Consider the following 22,693-nt stretch of genomic DNA (forward strand, 5'->3'; position numbering starts at 1 on the left):
CTATGTCCTTTAAAATCTAGTTTTGGTACATGCTTTGAAATGCATGCATGAGTGTGTGTGTGTGTGTCTGTGTACATGAGAAAATGAACATAATTCATAAAAATATAGGGGCACCTGGGTGGCTCAGTGGTTGAGGGTCTGTCTTTGGCTCAGGTGGTGGTCTCGGGGTCCTAGGATCGAGTCCCACATCGGGCTCCCACAGGGAGCCTGCTTCTCCCTCTGCCTATGTCTCTGCCTCTCTCATGAACAAATAAATAAAATCTTTCAAAAATAAAATACAGCATTCTCAACTGATGGTCAGATTGTTATAAATATTGAATATTGTTATAAATATCGAAGGTACAGAAAACTCTAGCAGGAATGTAACATAGACAAAATTTAAAGATATTAATCTGGGGGTGGGGTTTAGTGGAGCTCAAGGTAAAAGAGAGGGGCAAGAAGCTGATGGCTAGGGTATTAATTCTAGTTTGCAACCGTGTGATGCTTTACATTTTTCAAGGGTTCCACAAATAACATCTGATTCCATCCTCATGTCAACCCTGTGAAGTCAAGTCAGAAAAGGCATTATCTCGGGGCACCTGGGTGGCTCAGTGGTTAGGCTCTGCCTTTGGCTCAGGTCCTGATCCCGGGGTCCTGGGATGGAGTCCCACATTAGGCTCCTCACGGGGAGCCTACTTCTCCCTCTACCTAGGTCTCTGCCTCTCTCTGTGTGTCTCTCATGAATAAATAAATAACATTTTTTTAAAAAATTAAAAAAAAAAAGAAAAGAAAAGGCATTATCTCTTTCAGAAGGAGTGAATTGAGACTGGGGTTGAGATACTCTCCTGAGCTCGGTCGGATAGAAAGTAACAGGACAAGGATTCACATTAGGGCCTCTGGCTCCACAATCAGTTCTCTGTTAAGACATTCAATAAATATATTTGACAAATTAAGTGCTTGCTCCTGGCTGAGTGTTATACTAGGTGGTGCGGCGGCATCCAAAAGAGAGGGAAAGTCACTCCCTCTGTTCCCATGTAGCCTTCAGTCTGGGGCCAGGGACATTAAACAGATGCCTGTGAAACTGTTTACTACATTGACAAAGCAACATATTTATAAAAGTGAAATAATAAATTTAGCTCATAAGGATTCAGGGGGCAAAAAGTCAAGTGAGAGTATTAGTTATTAGAGCAAAGTGGAGTTAGCAGGTCTAATAGGGCTCTTGATGATTAGAGGTTCCCGGCTCAAATTGATGTTAAGTAAAGAAGGAAATTCGCTGGCTGATAGTTCCGATAACTATGGGCTAGCAGGACATAGATGATGTCACCAGAATTCCATGCCTCTCCATCCCCAACACTGTTTTCATGCACCTTAATTTTAGTCCCAGACATGCTCTCACCAGGTGTTGATAATCTGGCCAGAGCAGCCCCGGGTAAAACCCTACAAGCTCAACCTTCTTTTCACCCTGGAAAGGAAAGCACTTCTTTCTGGATGGCACCAGCGAGATAGAATTTTGTGCCTGTCTCCTCAGGGGTTGCTAGAGCTAGAGAGTGCTGCGCTCTGACTGGCCAGGCCTGGGTGACACATTCTGCCTTGAGTAAGGGTGGGTGGGTCAGTCCCCACCAGAATAGCAGGGACTGAGTGAGTAGAGGGTTGGTTTCCCAGAGCAAAATCCCACTAGAAAGGAAAATGGTGATCAGGAAGGCAAAACAACAGAGGATCATTACAACAGGGGCAGATTCCTGAAAGAAGTAATTTGTTCCAAAATTTGAGGGTAGGATTTGAGCTTGGTTTTAATCTTACGGAATTCTGAGAAAGAGTTGGTGTAAGAGATTCAGGACATGCAAGCACACCCTGCAGGGCATTGATTTGAGTGTTTATGCTTAACTTTTCCTTTCCCGTGAGTCTTAAGGACACTATTTATTCATGCAGGGCTGTCCTGAGCTGAGGCTCATCATCTCCTTATTATGCCTTTTCTGGCTCCACCCATGTGAAGCTAGGAGGTCTTTGTATTCCTGAAGCCCCCAAAGATACCCTTTCAGATTCCTTCTCAGCCACTTAGTGGCCTTTTGTGGTGACTTCTCCTTTTTAAGGCTGCCTTTAGTGACCTAATAATAATCTGTTATTAAAGATGCAAAAGACAGTCCTCACACCTCACCACTCATACTCCCCTGGGCTCCCCAAGTTTGGTTCTGTCCTCTTTTCAAGTTTGCATTTTCTGCTTTCCACAGAGGTTTGCATTCTCCCTTTAAGAAATCCTCTCCACTCTCTAACATGTTTCAACAATTCTTCATCCCATACTCTTATCCCTGCCTTCCACTAATCGCATCCGTGGGCCCTGCTGACCCTCTGTGACACTTTGAATTTTAGAGAATGGTCACATGTTGCAAAGTTTGACTCTAGAAGGCAGACCACTCCATTTCCTGCTCCTGCAATGGCCTTTATCTCTCCAGGCCTCCTCTTCTGTAACTCTGAAGCAGAGATAAGATTCCCAGAGGGAAGCACTTGCAAAGTGCTCTGAGTGCTTTGATGAAATTGATTAGATAAATGGAAACATATTTTTTTTTTGCAACTGCTGTAGCCAGTTAGAAAAATAAGTTATGTAAATACAATGACTTGCCATTTGACAAATAATGAAGGTCCTTTGTAATTTTATTTATTTATTTATTTAAAGATTTTATTTCTTTATTCTTAAGAGACAGAGAGAGAGAGACGAGAGAGAGAGGCAGAGACACAGGCAGAGAGAGAAACAGGCTCTGTGTAGGGAGCCTGATGCGGAACTCGATCCCGGGACCCCAATATCACGCCCTGGGCCGAAGGCAGGTGCCAAACCGCTAAGCCACCCAGGGATCCCTTCTTTGTAATTTTAAATATTATTTCACCAGAGTTTTTCCCCAGCAATAAAAAACCAGAATGATCTGAAATGTTTAAAAAATAAATACTGCTTGATATCCTTAAAGCAGTACTTTCATTATCAATGATTGAATTAACATTTTGTTTAATTTTTCTAGCTTCTCTCTTGAAGGGTTTGAAACATGCCAATATCGTGCTCCTGCATGACATAATCCACACCAAAGAGACACTGACATTCGTTTTTGAATACATGGTGAGTTGCCCCAGCATTTTCTAAAGCATGAGGGAAAAGCCTGGTGCTTGTATAATGAATCTGTTAATATTTTATGGCATGATAAAACTTTCATTGCAATGTGGAAAGTGTCATGGAAATTTTCATTATTATGATTACTAGAGCCTATTGTTCTTACACTCCTTCTTTAGTCCTGCTTCCTTACACACTGTATTTGCTGTCTTTTGTCCCCCTTACAGGCAATAATAAATAAGCACGTTGAGTTTGCCTCCTAAATAAAACTTTTGCAGTTATTTTTTTATCTATTTTTAATCACCATCTGAGCAGACCCCATTTTTTCATTGACAATAAAGACGTAAATCATAAGGCTTTTAAAAATTGTATACAAGTTTACTAAGTAATAACTCATTTTCATATTTTTGAAATGAAAAAAACATTCAGATACTAGCAGGATGAAATCCTAATGCATCTATACTTGACTCGCCCTCAAGGAGGGTGAAATATGCCTGTATCGCTGTGTTTAGTGGCAGTCATTTAAAATAAGCATCTTTTTGTGATGAGAAACAAGCTTCCTTCTTAGAACAGCCATTTAGAAGGATGCACGGTGTTTGACCTCAGGAGTAGTGAGATCTCAGGAACCCCGGTTATGTACCTTTTGTACCTTATTCTCAAAAATTCTGAAGTTTGTAATACCTCTAACATCTGTGGTCCACTTTAGGACACTGTTGAAGTTCCACTAATGTCATTCTTTCCACCATTATCTGTAGCACACAGACCTGGCCCAGTACATGTGTCAACACCCAGGAGGGCTTCATCCTCACAATGTCAGGGTGAGTACTTCGAGGGGTCAGGACTCCCGTCTGGCTTGCCCGCAGCAGAATTTTGAAACACATCGTCATCACAAAGCAAAGTCCCATGATACTAAATAAGAAGATGCATATTATTGATATTCCGGAGAAGTTTTTTTTTTTAAAGTTTCTCCCTGGGGCACCTGGGTATTTCTCAGGTCTTGATCTCACAGTTGTGGGGATCAAGTCCCTCGTCAGGCTCTGTGCGCAGCAGGGAGTCTGCTTGAGATTCTCTCCCTCTGCCTCTGCCCCTCCAGCTGTTTGCAGTTTTCTCTTTCTCTCAAAATAAGTAAATAAAATCATGGGGGGAAAAAGGTTCCCCTCAAGATATAGAGCAATGTGTAGCCATTTCCAGGCAGCCTAAACTTGTCAGCCATTGCCATCATGCAAACGTGTCTTCAGAAGTACAAACCAATTAAAAAAGAATTGCATTTAAAGGAAAGAAGTGAAGCTAAGCCATAGTAAAATAAATACATCCTTCATGGCAGACTATTGTAGTCTGGGATAAAGTTTGTGTTGTACTTATAGTTCCCCATCAGAATCAGCAAACAAACTACCTTTGTTAGGTCTAAATTAGTTACCTGTTCTATCAGATCCTGTTATAAATGGGACCAAGTTCCATTTCCCAGTCACGGGAATAGAAATAATAATAAACTCTTTAACTCGCTATAATTCTGTGTGTGCTGTGGATGTTAGAAACCACTTGCATTTCGTACTTTTCATTCTCTATGGCTTTTACTGGCATTAATTAATTGATTGGTCCTTGATATAACCTATACGAAATTTCTATATGCTGTACTCATTCATTTAATTAACATTTATATTCTTTTATTCATTTATTCATTCAAGAATGATTGAATGCTTGGTATTATATTAAGTTCTGAGGTTTCAATAATGAATAAGTTGTGTTTTTTATTGTCAATAAGCTTAAAGTCCAGTAAGATATATGGTGGGGTTTTTTGTTTGTTTGTTTTTTAATTTATGATAGTCACACAGAGAGAGAGGCAGAGACACAGGCAGAGGGAGAAGCAGGCTCCATGCACCGGGAGCCCGACGTGGGACTCGATCCCGGGTCTCCAGGATCGCGCCCTGGGCCAAAGGCAGGCGCCAAACCTGTGCGCCACCCAGGGATCCTGATATATGGTGTTAAATACGTAGTAAGAAGCAAAGTGACCAGGGCTATAGCCATGTTAACTAGAAATACTAGGAGAACTCATAATAAGGGGACCTAATCCTGTCTTGGAAACAAAGAGGAAAAGAAGATTGAGGACAGGGGGTTGGGGAGAGTAAAAACCTTTTAAAATAGCTAGTGGAGATGGGATAGAGATCTAACCAGGCAAACTAAGAAAGAATGTCTAGTAGTGTGTTAAGGACTCTTGGTGAAAATGAAAACCATTAAATTTTCTGCATGATCATGGGATTTCCTTTTTAATGGCAGCACTGAGCAATTCAGACAGAGGAATAGACAAAGTAGAAGTTGGATTGATTCAGAGTTGAGGAGATTGTCGAGAGAGGTTAAAGTCATGGTCAGGCTTCTAAACTGAGTCTAATCTGAAGCAAGGAGGTGAAGATAAGCAGGTTGCTGATAACTTAGGAGAGAGCAGAAGAGTCAAGGATCTAGGGCTATTGATTAAGTAGAAGAACACTCAGAGAAAGAATAACTGAGAACAAACACTTTCAGGCTTGAGTGACTCTTATACTGGGCACTGTGCCGAAGGCTTAGAGGGATAAAAAAACATAGAAGACAAAACTCCTACCCTCAAGGACCTTACAACCAAAAACAAGAGATAAGAAATATGAACCAATACTATTACAGGACATTTGTGAATAACACCAAGTGAGATGGGGGTACATAAGTCTGGAAAAAATAGATTGGCTAGGTGGCTGGAAGCCTTATTTTCTAAGACGTGGACTATATTTCTTAGACAGGAGGGCCATTAAAAGGGTTTGAGTTGAGAGGGAATAACATGATCTGAAGGAAATTTATGTAACTGTGGTCTGTGGGATGGATTAAAGAGTAGGGGGTTCCAGTTAGGAGTTTATTGATGTGGGCTAGCCCAGTGCTTCTCAAACTTCAACAAGCAGACAAATGACCTGGGCATCTGATTCAGGAAGTCTAGGGTGAGGCCTCACCTTCTGGGTTTCTTCTTCTGGGTTGATTGACCAGAGTAATTATAGCTCTAGTAACAGAAATAGAAGAAGTTGATTTGGAGGGGAGGAGGAAGAGTCCTGTTTTAGACATGGTGAGCTGTTAGCTGAGATGGAAATCGAAAGGGAAATGAACAGTAGACAATCAGAGAGGTGATTAGTGCCCAGGAGGAAGATAGATGCTGGAAATACAGACTTGGGGGTAATTGGTACAGGATGTCTGTAGTTGAAGACAAGAGAGTAGATAACCAAAAGAGCAAATACACAAAGATAAAAGAACTGATTATAGAACTTTTGCCTGTAGGGGTTGAAAGAGGAACAGGACAAGAGACAAAAGGAAGCAGCTTTTCAGACTATAGAGGTTTCAGAAAAACTACACTCTCATGGGAAGGTCAAGGGAAGAGACAGTCTCAGGGACGGCGTGGTGGAGACTGTCTTGAAAACTACATTTGACTGCAGTCATACTTGACTACTTTGTGGATTTGCGAGGGATACACTAATAAATAGAGGGATTTATTAGGGGTATGTGGAAGCGCAAAGAAGTTTTCCAGTCAAAGCAAATGGAAATAGGGATGAGTTCCCCAGAGCAGAGGCAGCAGTGAAAATGCTCACTCTGGCCCAGATGGCACTAGCCCAGTGAAATTACTTTGTTCCCAAGAGCCTCACTGTGTTGAAAACAGGACTAACCCCTGGGGTATGGGAAGCCTCTCTGGAAAGAATCACCCACAATCTGGCTTGATGTTGACTGAGAAAATGCCATTGGATTGTGTTCTGTTGTTGGTGAAGCATTGGCAGTGTGAAAGGAGAATACAGGTTGCAAAGGATTCAAGAGTGAGTGGGTGGCGAGGTTAGTCGGGGCAGACTGTAGTTTTAAGAAGTGTGGTTATAAAATGCCATCCATTAATACTGTACTGCGTTACCATTTATGAATGTTTGTGGACATATATGTGGAGCCAGGCAGGAAAGGGACGAAGGGCAAGAAGGTGGGACGCGGGCGTGACTAATTAGCGAGAGCAGTCTACTCGCCAACATGAACTGCATTTTCAGGCTGGCCCACTCAGAAGCTCTGCCTCTGACTCAGCCAGCTGACTCCCTTTCCCTGTCATGGTTTCATTTTCTTTTCTTTGGTTTCTCAGAATGATGTAGAGGAGTTAGGCAGGTCTGAGTTTGAGTTTCGGCCCTGATGGTCTCTTGACATGTTTTTAAAGTTTCCTTGAGCCCAATTTTACTTATCTGTGAATCAAAGACAAGCATATCTCCCTCGAGGGTTACTTTGAGGATTATAAAAGGTGCTTGGCTTCTAATAAATGTTTCCCCTTCTTCCTTTCTGTCTCTGGCCCTCAGTTGTCTTGTGCTCCCTCCTTCCTTAGTATTTTCCTGTTGAAAAACATACCTGTAAGCACGTAATATAGCCTCTTATCTCTTTTCCCTGCAATTTTTGTGGGTTCTTTATATTGTCTTTTCCAGAAACATTTATATTTATAGCTGATTAGAAGGTTTAAACATTGGTATAGGAATTTCATATTTTGGTAGCTTAGTGGTTTGATGAATGAATGGTAAAATGAAGAGTGTGTGGAGAACACTGGGAAAGCTCATAGAACCAGTGAAGTAGGAGTCTCAAGAAATCTTTAACATTCTTAAATGACTTGTGAGCCCAATGTGGGACCTGCATGGAAATACATGGCCACAGCTGTGCCATGGTGGGCAACCCCCACCCTAACCCAGGCCCCTGCCCCGGTCAGACCATGCCTCCCTCAGCTTGGCTCCAATGTCTCCTAGTCATTGTTAGGCCAGTACAGGTCCCAGCATCTCTGCAGTTCCTAATTTCCAAGATGTGATGGAAAAAGTGGGTTTATCTGCACAGCTCTGCATCGGCTAGTTGTCTGTGTCTCCAGGAATGCTGGGGCTGGGCTTTTCTTTTCTAAACTGCCAGAACTTGTTCTCAGTTGGCATGGGTCTTTGTAAACACTAATGTTGGTGTTTCAGTTCTCAATTGCCAGTGGCACTGGAAAAGAGCAAAAGATATTGGAATGCTAAGTATTCTTTTTTTTCCTTCAGCTTCTACATTGGTGAGAACCTAGTAATGTCTTCAGTTTCTATGCCTTATAACCACACACAACATATAAAATATTTGGGCCCAGAATATATTTTTCCTTCTTCTTTCTTTTATATACTCTTTATTCCTTATTCTCTTTTTCTTTTTTTGGTGTATTTTTGGGGGGGAGGGGGGATCTCTCTTTCCTCTTAGTCAAACGACTGTACTATAGTTTGTTTCCAACTTTGAACTTCAGGCTTTAAAAATAGGTTTAAAAAGATAATGGTTCCTTTATTTCCTAATACCATCTAAAGATATATTTCCCAGTCTGGTCTCCTTGTGTTATGTTTTGAAAAGGGTTTCATATCAGAGAGCCTGGAAAACTTAAGCAGTTGTAAACCTTAGAATATCATTTCCAGGTCAACTTTGATCTCATATGCCAAGTTCATTGGTGGGAAAAAAATTAAATCTTTCACATCTAAATCAATAACTAGTGTTCCAAAGGAAACTTCAAAGTTTCCCTTTAGATTTTTAAGGAAGGGTAATTCCTCCAGTATCAAAGAAAGGAGATGTCAGGAAAAGGCAGATTCCCTTTGTTTTTAGGACATGGTCTACTTATTTGACTTTTCTTGTCTTTTTTTTCCCTTCTCTGAATGTAAAATTTTTTTTTTTTTTTTTTTTTTTGGTCTCTGAAGAGACACTTTTACTATATTCTTTCAGATGACTGTTTTTGATTTAGAGGAGAAATCAACACATAGTGGCTCAAATCTGCTTAGATAAGGTGTTCATTCCTTCCAGCTTTTCATGTTTCAACTTTTGCGGGGCCTGGCGTACATCCACCACCAACACGTTCTTCACAGGGACCTGAAACCTCAGAACTTACTCATCAGTCACCTGGGAGAGCTCAAACTGGCTGATTTTGGTAAGTTTCCCCTCGAGTCTCCTTCTGGGCTCTGAACAATGATGCTTTTGTGTGCACATGTTTAAAGCATTGACTAGGCCCGGTCTTTGAAAAGTGGAGGCCCGTGGAACATGATGCTTTGTGAGGATGTCAAACTACCATATAGGAAGTGTGTTGGGCAAGAAACAGGGCAAGATTGGGAGCTTCCTAGAATTCCATCAAGCCCCAGTCTAATCAGACCCGAAAACTTGGGCATCTCCACTGCCCCACTGCCAATCTTTATAGAGACGTGTATAGAGTGAACTCTACCTAGTAGGTTTTCCTATATCTGAGTGGATATAAAAATTTTATCAGAATAGATCCAGGATAAAGAGGTAAACCCCACATTATAGAATGGACCCCTGCTGGAACAGAGGCTCCATGGCACTTGTTCCTGCTCACCTATCAACAGAGCTGTCACTGCAGGAGTACCTGAGGTTTTTATTCCCATCAAAGTGATGCAGATTTCCCTGGGGTATCACTGTATCTTTCCATATTAGCACTTATTACAGTTTATAATTATATACACACATATGTTGTGTGGTGATTTTGTCTCTTCCACTAGACTATAAGAATTATGAAGGCAGCCTGAGTCCATTTTGCTTATCAGTGTAAGCAAGTTTTTAACCATAAAAACACCACAGTAGATGCTCAGTTAATATTTGTTGAAAAGCTGGAGCTGGGGTACCACTCTTATCTGTTGGCCAGTTATCAATCAAATGGCTGCACTACAGCTGCAGTACTTTCTTCTGACATAGTAGCTTTCATCTGGATAAGTAAGCATTCAACAGATATTCATTTGTCAATTTGCCATAACAGAGAACTCATCTACTGAGGGTTTTCCCCCAGTTCTAGATCACGTGATTCTGTGAGATTAGGTAGTTGACAGAAGTACCGACAGGGGCTCCTGGGTGGCTCAGTCAGCTGAGTGTTCAACTCTTGATTTCAGCTCAGGTCATGATCTCAGGGTCTTGAGATCAAGCCCCATGTTGGGCTCCATGCCTAGCAAGGAGCCCACTTAAGATTCTCTTTCTTCCTCTCCCTCTGCCCCTCCCCCCTCTCTAAAAAAAAAAGTACTCTTATATTGCAGAACATGAGAGCAATGTGTCCAAGGTCCTACCAAACTAATTAATTTGGATTAGCAGTCCCTACCCTGTGTTTTATTAAACTGGGGATTCCTGGTCTGCAAAAATGGAGGGCGACCGTATTAGTTGTGCATTGAGTCCTATTGCTATTACAGAAACCCTAAATTATAGAGATCGTAAACATGTTAGAAGTTTAACTTTGTCTCATATAACAAGCTGACCTAAGTAGTTGGAGCTTGTATGGTGGCCCCGTGGCGTCCTGACCCATGTCCCTCCGTCATGGGGTCCCCGCCAACCTTAGGGTTTTGCCCCAACTACATGTCTAAAGACGGCTGTCACCTTCTTCTCATTATAGCCTCGAGGAAAAGGAAAGGGGCTCAAAGAAGGCTTAATCCCCCCAAAAGGGCATGATCTGGAAGTTCCCACATCGGTTCTGTTTTTATCATATAGGGAAGAATTTACTCACCTCCCTATACTTAGCTGCCAGGAGGCCACATCTAGCTGCAAAATAGACCCAAACTTGAGAAATTCACTTGACAAGGAGGTCACAAGGGTCAAGAGAGTTGAGTAGCTCTATTAAAAGCCCCCAAAATTTGTGTCTTATTTTTTAAATGTTTCTTATTCTGCTAGTTACTGACTCTGTGGTAGCAAGCATCTCTTCCTGGCTCTGCGGGATGTCCTAGGACAGTGAGTTCTGTGTTTTTCCTCCTCGGTCAGGTCTTGCCCGGGCGAAGTCCATTCCCAGCCAGACATACTCTTCAGAAGTTGTGACCCTCTGGTACCGGCCTCCGGATGCCTTGCTGGGAGCCACTGAATATTCCTCTGAACTGGACATATGGTAAGAGCCAGGGCCAAGAAAAGGAAGAAAATGTGGGTCATTTTACCGATGCAGATTCCTTTATCATCTGTCTTACATTTTAAATAATAGTACTAATAATGACAATCACATTTATATACAGAAACATAAAGTGCTTTCTTTCAAATACACATCTCATTTGACTTTTGCAATCATTCTGCGAGTTTTTATGGTTAAAAAAACTGAGACTCAGAGAGTTCTGGCCAAAGGCATATTCTGAATCTGATATTCTTTCTACCATGCCTCTCCTTCTGGTTCTCCAGTCCTTTGTCTTTCCCCCTTGTCCTCAGAGAAACACACACATCTCCCCAACCACAGATACACACACACACATATACACTTCTACACACTAATGCTCACACATGCCCAAGCACAGTTCAGAGCTTAGGGAAAAAGGCACGCAGACCACAATTCAGTAAACCCGATTTTTGCACCAATTCTGTTTCTAATTAATTACTCTGGATTATGCTATCTTGAAAAGTATGTATCCTTTATGTGTCTGTGTTTCTCCATTTTTAAAATGAGGGAAATAAACTCTCTCCATGAGGGATTAAAGGGGGCTATAGTGTAAGTATAAGAATCAGACAGGTGTTTCCAAGTAGAACCACATCATTGGGGAAGCTCTTGGATTAATAGGGTGCAATAGTGAGTGAGTGTGGGATCACTCATCATCCTAGAGAAGCGATGATATGTTACATTATTTCTGGAAATGTTCCAGTTATCTGGGGCCACAGTTAAATTTGTGTGACTTTGCAAAAAGAGCCAACCCCTCAAAGGTAACAAAATATATGGACTTCCTTCAGTTCCTTAGAAGGTCTTATATAAACAAAAGGTCTTGTTTTTCTTTAAAAAAATCAATAATAGATGTTTAAAAAATTAAGTAGTATTCTAAAAGGCTAAACTAAGCTTTTTGATTTCCCAAAAAATTGAGAAACATTGCAGAAATATTCCTCCAGTGTATCTGGAGTCATTGATTTCCCAATACCCAGTACCATTTCTAGAAATATCACCAGCTAGTCAAAATCCTCCTGAAACTGTCAGCTCTCACTACTCTACGCTGTCACTTCAAAGGCCCTGCAGCAGGCTCTGGTTTTCTCAGCACTTAATAATTACTTCCTAGTTGTGCTTACAGGCTGAGTGAAACTTCTACTCATCACTTTTAAACTTTGTTTTATTATGGAACATTTAAAACATTCAAAAAATATATACCATATAGGGGCTCCTGGGTGGCTCAGTCGGTTAGGTGTCTGACTCTTGATCTCAGCTCAGGGATTGATCTCACAGTCATGAGTTCTAACCCCACACTGGGCTCCACATTGAGTATGGAGCCTACTTAAAAGCAAAACAAAACGCACACATGAAAAAAAAAATGTACCATATATATATATACATCAGTAATTCTCAACCAAGGCCAATTTTGCTCCCCAGGGACATTTGGCAATGTCTGAAGCTATTTTTTATTGTCACAGCTGAACACACAGCTGGGTGTGCTACTGGCATCTAGTGGGTAGAGGCTTGGGATGCTCCTATGATGCACAGGACAGCTCCCCAGAACAAAGATTTATCCAGCCCCAAATGTCAACAGTGTTAAGATTGGGAAACCTGATGTAGATTAAGAAGCATAATAAAATGGACTTCATGGGCCTACTACCTAGTGTAATAACTAGAACACACCGTCACATTTATATGTGCCCTTCTCCCATCAACCTACCCCTCCACCAGATGGGCTTCTTACCTGAATTTTTTTCTTATTGTCATTCTCTTACCTCTTTTAAAAATAATTAAAAATAATTATTTTACATTTTTATGTGTTCTAAAGATATTGTTTTGTTTTACCTGCTTTTGAGTTTTTGTAAAAATGGTATTATATTGTTTTTAGCCTGCTGTGCCTTGCTTTTTTCTACTCAAGATGTTTCTAAGATCATTCATGTTGATCTATATAGCTATGCTTTATTTCCTTTGATGGACATTTCAAATGTTTAGTTTGGTTTTTTGTTTTGTTTGCCTTTGCTGTTATAAATATACTTGGTACTTATATTTAAAGATTTTTTAGAATACTCAGTGGATTTGCAGTGTCACAGGGTATATGAATGTTCAATGCCTTGAAATAGTGCTGAGTTACTTTCCTCAGTAGTTGTAGCAGTTTATACACCAGCCCTGCGTTACAGCCCCTTATCTACATCTGCACCGACTTTATAATCAAGTGGGTAGAATGGTGTCATGTTGTGATCTAAATGTGCATTTTTCTAATTACCAGTGAGATTGGACATCTTTTCATGGATTATTAGCCATTTGTGTTTCTCTTCTATGAATACCTTCTTGTGTCTTTTGCTTATTTTCTTTTGTCTCTGTCTCCCTCTGCGCTCCCTCCCTTTCTTTCCTTCTTTCTCTTTCTTTCTTTCTTGGTTTATACGTGTTCTTCTATTCTGAATACTAACCTTTTATCAGGTTTCTTTTTAAGATTTTATTTATTTATCCATGAGAGACACAGAGAGAGAGAGGGAGAGACACAGGCAGAGGGAGAAGCAGGGTCCCCTCCGGGAGTTCCCCTAACATGGAACTCAATCCCAGGACCCTGGGATCATGACCTGAGCCAAAGACAGACGCTCAACCACTGAGCCACCCAGGTGCCCCAACCTTTTATCAGTTATATGTGTTGCAAGAAGCCTCCCCAGTTCATGGCTTATGCTTTCATATCTTTATGTTGTCTTTTTGAACAAAAGTTCTTAATTTTAATATTGTTGATCTTATCAATCTTTTCATTTAGGGTTAGCCCTTTTGTTTCTTGTTTAAAAAATTCTTCCCTCCTTGAGGTCAGAATGATATTTTCCAATACATTCTTTTAAAAGTTGTAAAGTTTGTCCTTTCATTTTAAATCTTTAATACACTGGAAATTGATTTTTGTCTGTGCCAGCCAATTGTCTCACCCAATTTCTTCGGTGATCTGTAATGCCAAATCTCTCATATATCAAATTTCCAGAAATGCAGAGGTCTGTGTCTGGGCTCTCTTCTGTTCTGCTGGGGTCAGTTTCTCTGTCCTTGAACCATTGTCCCACAATATTAACTTCTACAGCTTTATAATAATGTTTGATATCTAGTAGCACAAGTGTCCCCACCTATTTCGTCTCCTTCCTCAGGAGTGCCTTGGCTATTTTTCCCCTTTGATTCTTCATATTCATTTTATTTTTTAAGATTTTATTTTTGTGTAATCTCTACACCACTGTGGGACTCAAACTCACAACCTTGAGATCAATGGTTGCATGCTCTACCAACTGAGCCTGCCAGGTGCCCCATGATTTTTCATATATTTTTTAGATTCATTGTTTCAAATTTCATGAAATATCCTCATGGGATTTTTCATTAGAATTGCATTGGAATTGTAGAACTCTCTGAGTATAACTAACACCTTTGTAATACTGTTTTCCAATTTTTAAATGTGGTTTGTCTTTAATGCCTTTTTGTAGTTTATAATTTTCTAAGCTCTTACATATCTAGAACAAAGGTCCTTGTAAGCCTATTTCTATTGTTTATTGTTTCTTTTGGTTCTTGCATATGGTATCTCTTTTTCCATGCGTGTTTGGTTATTTTTTATAGTGATACGCTAATTTACTTTGAAATTTGAAATTTCATTTGTGTGTGTGTGTGTGCTTTTAAGATTTATTTATTTGTTTATGATAGACATAGAGAGAGACAGAGACAGAGACACAGGAGGAGGGAGAAGCAGGCTCCATGATGGGAGCCTGACATGGGACTCGATCCCGGGACTCCAGGATCGCGCCCTGGGCCAAAGGCAGGCGCTAAACTGCTGAGCCACCCAGGGATCCCTGAAATTTCATTTGTGAGATTTTTTTTGAAGCCTTGAATGAGGTGGACTCCCTCAGGGAAGATTTGCATTTGGTTCTGCTAGGTGCATTATTTCTGAAGAAATTAAGTTTTGTATCTTATATAAGTGTTGGTCTGCCACTCAGATCTTGATTTCCTGGTACCATTCCCCACTTAAAAGAACTCAGACATTTTGGAGAAATGGCCAAGTTTAAGGATAGGGCAGGGAAAGTATAAGATGAGCCAGGAACATCTAAGCCAGAACATTTTTTTTTTTTTTATTAAGTGGTCACAAAATGACAGGAATAGACCAAAAGGGAAGCAACTTGAAGAAATGCCAACTGGTCAAAGATGTACAACTTGAGTACAATTTGATTTACAATCAAAGCAAATAATGTATATAATGGATTATAACCCACTGCATAAAATAAGAATGTCTAAGTCAATACTAAGGTTAGCCAGCTAGCTGGATAAGCAAGGAAGCACGTCCTTGCAGTAGCATGCCAGCTAATAACTGGAGAAGAAATGTGGACTTAGAAAACCACTATTATGCAATATAGTTGTGATTGGTTCAAGCAAGAATCAACAGTGCCCAATTAGAGCACAAACTTGATGAGGAATAAAAAATTTACATAGTCTCAAAGTACCTCACCACAAATTACTTATCAATTACAAAGGAAAAAAATAGTAACTTTTCAGTAGAGAAACTTGGCAGACACCACCTTCACCAAATGATTAGAGTTCATATTATCAATAATGTCACTGACTGACACGGGGTGTCTCCTTTTTTTTTTTTTTAATTTTTTTTAAATTTTTATTTATTTGTGATAGTCACAGAGAGAGAGAGAATGAGGCAGAGACACAGGCAGAGGGAGAAGCAGGCTCCATGCACCGGGAGCCCGACATGGGATTCGATCCCGGGTCTCCAGGATCGCGCCCTGGGCCAAAGGCAGGCGCCAAACCGCTGCGCCACCCAGGGATCCCGGGGTGTCTCCTAATATAAGACACTGAGAAGGGTACAGCATCACCTATGTGATTTCCCTATAAAAAATCAAACATCAGATAAAGTAACTCTGTTTGAGGGACCTTCTGCCACATAACTAGCCTGTCCTCTTTTAAAGGTTTATAGGGAGAGGAAAATGTCCCTCTATCCTCTTAGAGTCTGTGGATGAGCCTATAAACTGACAACACATTATTGGGAGAAAAGCATATAAATTTTATTTGATGTTAAAAGTTTTATATGACATAGGGGAAGGGGCTTTATAGAAGGAAAAGAAAACACCCAAAGAAGCAGTTAGTCTTGGAGGCTTTTATACCATTCTGACAAAGGATGGTAAATTTATAGGTAAGTGATAACAAAAAAGAAAGGGGTTTCTGGACTCTTTAGGGGCAGTAAATTATGGGACGGACAGCCTCACAAGGAGAATTCATGCACTACTTTCAGGCAGATAGAGAGAAGAAGAAAGCTCATTATATGTTTGCTTTTTCTCAATTGCCTTCAGCTCAAAATAATTTTTATCCCAGAGTGGCATATTGTGGGGTGGCATAGTTTGATCCCCTACTGGGTTAAGGTTTTGAAAGGCAAAGATAGACTGAGGAATTGTTCCAGAGTAAAGAAACTAAAGAGACATGCAAATAAACGCAACGCATAGTCCTAGATTGGATCCTGGGGCAAATGGAACTAAGTTGGACAAAAGGTGAAATTTAAATATGGACTATGGATTAGATAGTAGTGTTGGATCAATGTTAAATTTCTTGATTTTGATTATTGCACTATTATGTAAAATAATGTTTTTGCTCTTAGAAAATAATGAAGTACTTAGGGGTGAAGAATTACGATCTGCAACTTACTCTCTACTGCCTCAGAAAAAAACAGAAAAAAATAAAAGTGGCAAAACGTTGGCAATTGTGAATCTGTTTAAGAGAGTTCTTTCTACTATTCTTGCAACTCTTCTTTAAGTTTGAAATCTTCAAAATTAAGTCATCACCAAAATTGAGAAAAAGCTGGTGTTTCACCAAAGATAGCATAAGAAGCACTGCCCTAGTATGTGATCAGTGTTTGCAAATATTTCACATGTGTTTGAGAAGAATACAGATTCCTGAATTGTTGGGTACAGGTTTTACATACATTCAAAAATTCAAGGTTAATTGTGTCGTCCAAATCTTCATATTATTTTTCTGTTTATCAATCAAAGGTGTGTTGAAATTGCTCACGACATTGTTGATTTGTCATAATTCCATTCATTTTTGCTTTATGTTCTTTACAGCTATTTTCATTAAGTGCAAATAAATTTAAAACTGTTCATTATTACTTTGTGCACATTAGATCTTACTTTTGGAATAATTTTCCTTTCTTTTAGGGTAAATCTCTTAGAATATTCTTTAGTATCAATGGCAAATTCTGTTTTTGTGTCTTAAGATAAACTCTCATTGTTGAAAGGTAGGCTTACTGGGGATGTAATTCAAGATTGATGCTTATTTTTTCTTAGAACTTTGAAGATATCATCCCCCTGATTGTCTTCCATTGATGCTATTGTGAAGTTTGCATTTAGCCTAATGGTTGAAAAGTTAGCTTTTAGCCTTGTCTTACAAGCGCAGGTGATCTCTCATTTTATCTAGATGTTTTAAAGAATTTTTTTGCCTTTAATATTGTAGAGTTTTCACTTTAAGGTGTCTGGTGCGGGTTTCTTTTCACTCACCTTGCTGAGTATATATTGTGCTTCTCCCTGTTATGAATTGTTTATTTAGTTGGTCATTTCATCTTTGAATGTGGCCTCTATTCCCATCTCTCTTTCTGGAGCTCTAAGGAAAGACTATCAGACCATGTCTTTCTATTATCCACAGTTCTTACCTCTCTTTCATATTTCCTGTCTCCTTAACGTTCTGTGCTGCATTCTGGAGAATTTCTTCGGCTCACCTACCAGTTCTTTATGTCTATCCTAAGCTATGTATCCCTTACATATACAAAATACACAAAAATGTATGTTATTTCATTGGTAAATGTTTCATGAATTTAATCAGAAATGATAACACAGAGTAGAAATTCAATTATGAGTTAAAATCATTGTCATTACTCTTATCTGTTATTTGTTCTTTTTATTATTATTGTTTTGTAAAACTCAAAAAGTAATGTAAAAATAGAGCAATAGGCATCTTTCATTGAGTTTACTATTATTTGTTCTCTCTCTACATAATTATTAGCTCTTGAGTGTTTACATTGTGATTGCTCTCCCCCATTTTTTTTTTTTTCTTTTCAGGGTGGTAAAAGAGGAAGGAAGTAGGGAGATTTCCAAAGGAAAAGGGAAACATCCAATTTTGCTAGGCCACAAAACCCCTTAGGATACAAACTGGGTGCATTTTTAAAATCTATTTATTTATTTATCTATCTATTTATTGGAGTAGAGAGGCAGTGGGAGAAGGAGAGAGAGAATCTTAAGCAGATTCCACACCCAGCATGGAACCCAAAGCTGGGCTCAATCTCACGACCCTGAAATCATGACCTGAGCTAAAATCAAGAGTCAGTTGCTTAACCAACTGAACCACCAAGGTGCCTGAAACTGAGTGCATTTTAGGAGGCAGGTGACCACGGGGGAGCATTAAAGCCTTTGTCTTAAAGAAACTAATGATACCATAGAGTGCCAGAGCCTCTCGTTCACAGTGAGCCCTGGTGGCTTCAGGGTCAGTGGGGGCCCAGAGTAAACAGATTATGGAAAATACACAAGTAGGATGTATTGGTTATTCCCAGCACTTAAAATCAACGCTCTTGGGATGCCTGGGTGGCTCAGCAGTTGAGCATCTGTCTTGGGATCAGGTCGTGATCCCAGGGTCCAGGAATTGAGTCCCACATAAGGCTCCCCAGTGGGGATCCTGCTTCTCCCTCTGCCTATGTCTCTGCCTCTCTCTCTCTCTCTCTCTCTGTGTCTCTCATGAATAAATAAATAAAATCTTAAAAAAAAATACCAACACTCTCTCATCTCCCATCATCATTTTTTCCTTCCTTCTGCCACCTTTTAGACCTTAAAAGATTCTATTAGAAACTTCAGTGAGAATGTTTTAGGATAATTATACCATTTTGTTTTGGTTTTTACTTTTTTTGTATTATGCCAAAATACATAAAATTTACCATTTTAACCATTTTATTAAGATGTATTCATTTGTTTTAGAGAGAGAAAGAATATGAGTGAGGGGAGTGGGAGAGGGAGACAACCCTCAAGCAGACTCCCCACTGACCATAGAGTTCGATGCTGACCCTGAAATAATGACCTTAGCCAAAATTAAGAGTCAGAAGTTTAATAGACTGACTCCATTTTAATAGACATTTTAATAGACACCTCCATTTTAAATGCTACATTTTAAAATGTAGCACTTAGTATATTCACATTATAGTATAACCATCACCATTATCCATCTCCAAAACTTCTCATCATTTCAAGCTAAAACTCTATACCCAGTAAACAAAGACTCCCTATTATTCCTTTCCCCCCAGCCCCTGCGAACCACTAGTCTACTTTCTGTCTATGTGAATCTAACTCTACTAAGTACTTCATATAAGTGCAATCATACAATATTTTCTTCCTGTGTCTGGTTTATTTCACTTAGCATAATGCTTTCAAGGTTCATCCATGTCAGGGCACACTGGATTTTAAAGAAGGATTTATTTTGGCACACAAAGTATACTATTCAAAACTGACTTGAGGCAGCTGCTGGTTTTAAGACTATGAAAAGTTGTTCCTGCCTGAGAGATTGCAGATTCCCTGCTGCAAACTTCCAAATATAAAGAGTGGCTCAAGGAAAAGCAAATGGAAATGTCATGTCACTGTCATACATTATGTTGTTCTGAATTAATTTCAACAGTGAAAAATGAAATACTGATTCATTTCTCCCAACAACATTTTTGTGTGCTCCTTACACCTCTGAAAAACCTAAAACTCCTGAGATGGTTGATTACCCCAGAGATTGCCTAAGGAATTTGAAGAATCTTTTCCTCTCTTATGGAAGAATTTGTTCATGCTCAGAATAAAGAAAAGGTTAGGAAGAAAGCCAGAAAAAGCAGAAAACATATAAACTGTTTCCTTTAACCTGACTGAAGAAACCCAGTTGGAGCAATAAAATGACCCAGTGCATCTCTCCTTTCTGGAAGGGTTCCACTGGTTGATGCCATCAGGTCTTTTTAACCCTGTGTAGGAAGTTCTCCTTCATCTACATGGGGTGCCCCAAGGGTATCTCCACAAAGCAGAAATCTTCTGAGAAGCCTAAAGATAGGAAGGGTAAGAAGAAGAGGTAAGAAGAGCCACAAGATGAAGATTTAAGAACAAAGCAAATGAGTAAGAAGAAATAGGAGCTGGTTTCCCATCTAGACCTAAATGTTCAGAGTATTTCAAACATTTGCTTAAGGTTAGGTTGGTGGTGGACAAAATAGACAATAGCCACTCAACTTGTTTACAAAGCAAATTAAAAAATATAATAGCTCTGAAGAACAAGTGAAAAAAAAATAGGAAGATGTGTTGTGTAGTTTTTAAAGAACAATGCTTACTACCCCTGGAAAGTATCTTTGGTTTTTCAAACTTAAGATACACAGATTTATTTTCTTACTAATGCATTGATATTTATAGTACTTATGGATATTTCAGGTATTGAAATATAATTGATTTAGGAATTTTGTTTGTCTTGCAAGTGTCCTAAGTGAGCACATGGGCACCCAGGGGTGTGTGTGCACACAGATGCACACATAGTCTTTCTATGTGTGTGTGTGTGTGTGTATTATATATATATTTATATAATATATAAATAAGTATCCTTAGACTTTATCTGTTAGGTGAGAAAGGTTTTAATCTACCCTGAGGTGAAACTTAAAAAGAAAGACTCAAGGGGCACCGGGGTGGCTCAGCTGGTTAAGCATCTGCCTTTGGCTCATGTCATGGTCCCAGGATCACATTGGGCTCCCTGGTCAGCAGGGAGCTTGCTTCTCCCTCTCCCACTCCCTCTGCTTATGCTCTCTAACTCTGTCAGATGAATAAATGAAATCTTTTAAAATAAAAATAAAATAAATAAAAAGACTCAAGAGAATGTAAGGCACCAACCATACAAATGCAGATGGAGAATTTCAGCCAATATTAGCATATTATTTTGTAACACAAACTCCAGTGTACTACTTGCATAATGGCCTTAATGTCCAGCTTTCTCCAGTAGTTTACATAGTTTTGTAAACTACTAGTAGAGTAGAAGACAAAGGACTAAGAAGTTGCTAAAGAAAGGACTTCCTTCTAACTTCCCTACAGCCACTAGTACGAAAAAACAAGCTTTTTTCAAGCAATGAAAACCTTTTGAGGGGAGGAATAAAGTGGACTACAGGTTTAAACCTGGCAATGCCCTTGGTTTTAAACCTTGTTTAAAATACTATCTGGCCTTTTAGTGGCTTGTGAGTCCCTGGCGTTTCTGGAAAGTGTTAGGGTACTGGATGGAGGGTTAGCTCAAAAGCCAGTACATTTCCATCTTTATTTCATATGAGTTCATATACAATTACATATATGTTTTATATACACACACACATTTTTTCATCTCAAAATAAAATGGTTTAAGACCTTTCAAGCATGTGTAGAGAAAGCATCAGGGGCCATGGATGGAGACCATTTCGTAGTATTCACCAACTCAGTTTCCTAGTTGACTTATCTCATAATTGACCATTGCTAGCAATCAGGATGCTTTTTTTTTACCATTTTATTACTATTACTTTTAATCTCCTGCATGTATTGTTTAACTCATACCTTTTATAGCTGTTGCTTTAAAGATAAGAAACCCAAAAAAAAGGATTTTATTTTTTTTAAGATTTTATTTATTTATTCATGAGAGACACAGAGAAAGAGAGAGAGAGAGAGAGGCAGGGACACAGGCAGAGGGAGAAGCAGGCTCCACGCAGGGAGCCCGACGTGGGACTTGATCCCAGGTCTCCAGGATCATGTCCTGGGCCAAAGGCGGTGCTAAACCACTGAGCCACCTGGGCTGCCCAAAAAAAAAAATGGATTTTAAAATGCAAATTAATGAGGAGCATTAAATGGCAATAATTCTCAAAAATTCACCTCAAGATGCTATTTACCAGATTCTTAAGTTATATTTGTCTGATCAAAATTCTTATATCACATATCAAGGTGTCTCTTATACATGAAAAATCATTAAAAAGTAAATATGGTGGCCATTGTATCCAAATTGGCTTTTTCAAAATTGCCAATAATGTGATATATTTTATTTATATATGTGCAAAGTTCTAAAAATAAGCCAGTTGCTTATTTTAAATGCAAGCCAAATACTAGGTCATGAAAACAATTTTTAACTTTTTTGACATGATAAGAGACAATGACATTTCAATTGCCCATTTTTTCTTTTATTTATTTTTTATTTGTTTATTTATTTATTAGAGAGAGCATGAACAGAGGGGAGGGGCAAAGGGAGAGGGAGAAGCAGACTCCTCTGTAAGTGATGAGCATGGAGCCCAACTCAGGGCTTGACCCCGAGACCCTCAGATCATGACCTGAGCTGAAGGCAGATGCTTAACTGACTTAATTTTCTTTTTAATATAAATTCTATCCTCAAACCAGATACAAGATAAAAATTATTCTTAAACTTGTTTACCAAGAATTCTGTTTTCTCCTACACAAGCAATTTAAAAGGAATTAAAAAGCATGTGTCTGTAACCAGATGAAAAAAAATGAAAATTGGGATCCCTGAGTGGCGCAGCGGTTTAGCGCCTGCCTTTGGCCCAGGGCACGATCCTGGAGACCCGGGATCGAATCCCACGTCGGGCTCCCTGCATGGAGCCTGCTTCTCCCTCTGCCTTTGTCTCTGCCTCTCTCTCTCTCTCTGTGTGACTATCATAAATAAATAAAAATTAAAAAAAAAAATCT

At 39.4% G+C, this 22,693-nt stretch overlaps 1 protein-coding gene across 3 annotated transcripts in view; it reads left to right on the forward strand.

Annotated features, from left to right (window-relative positions):
- Positions 1-22,693, forward strand: part of CDK15 (cyclin dependent kinase 15) — an 82,788-nt gene that overhangs the window by 16,462 nt on the left and 43,633 nt on the right. For all 3 annotated transcript variants that reach the window (XM_025441977.3, XM_025441978.3, XM_035710725.2), the window contains exons 5-8: positions 2,988-3,082; positions 3,829-3,891; positions 8,891-9,014; positions 10,835-10,955. In XM_025441977.3, coding sequence (XP_025297762.3) covers positions 2,988-3,082; positions 3,829-3,891; positions 8,891-9,014; positions 10,835-10,955 — 403 coding nt within the window. The remainder of the gene's footprint in view (positions 1-2,987; positions 3,083-3,828; positions 3,892-8,890; positions 9,015-10,834; positions 10,956-22,693) is intronic.

The sequence above is a fragment of the Canis lupus genome, chromosome 37 (assembly GCF_003254725.2).
Source record: "Canis lupus dingo isolate Sandy chromosome 37, ASM325472v2, whole genome shotgun sequence".
Taxonomy (NCBI): domain Eukaryota; kingdom Metazoa; phylum Chordata; class Mammalia; order Carnivora; family Canidae; genus Canis; species Canis lupus.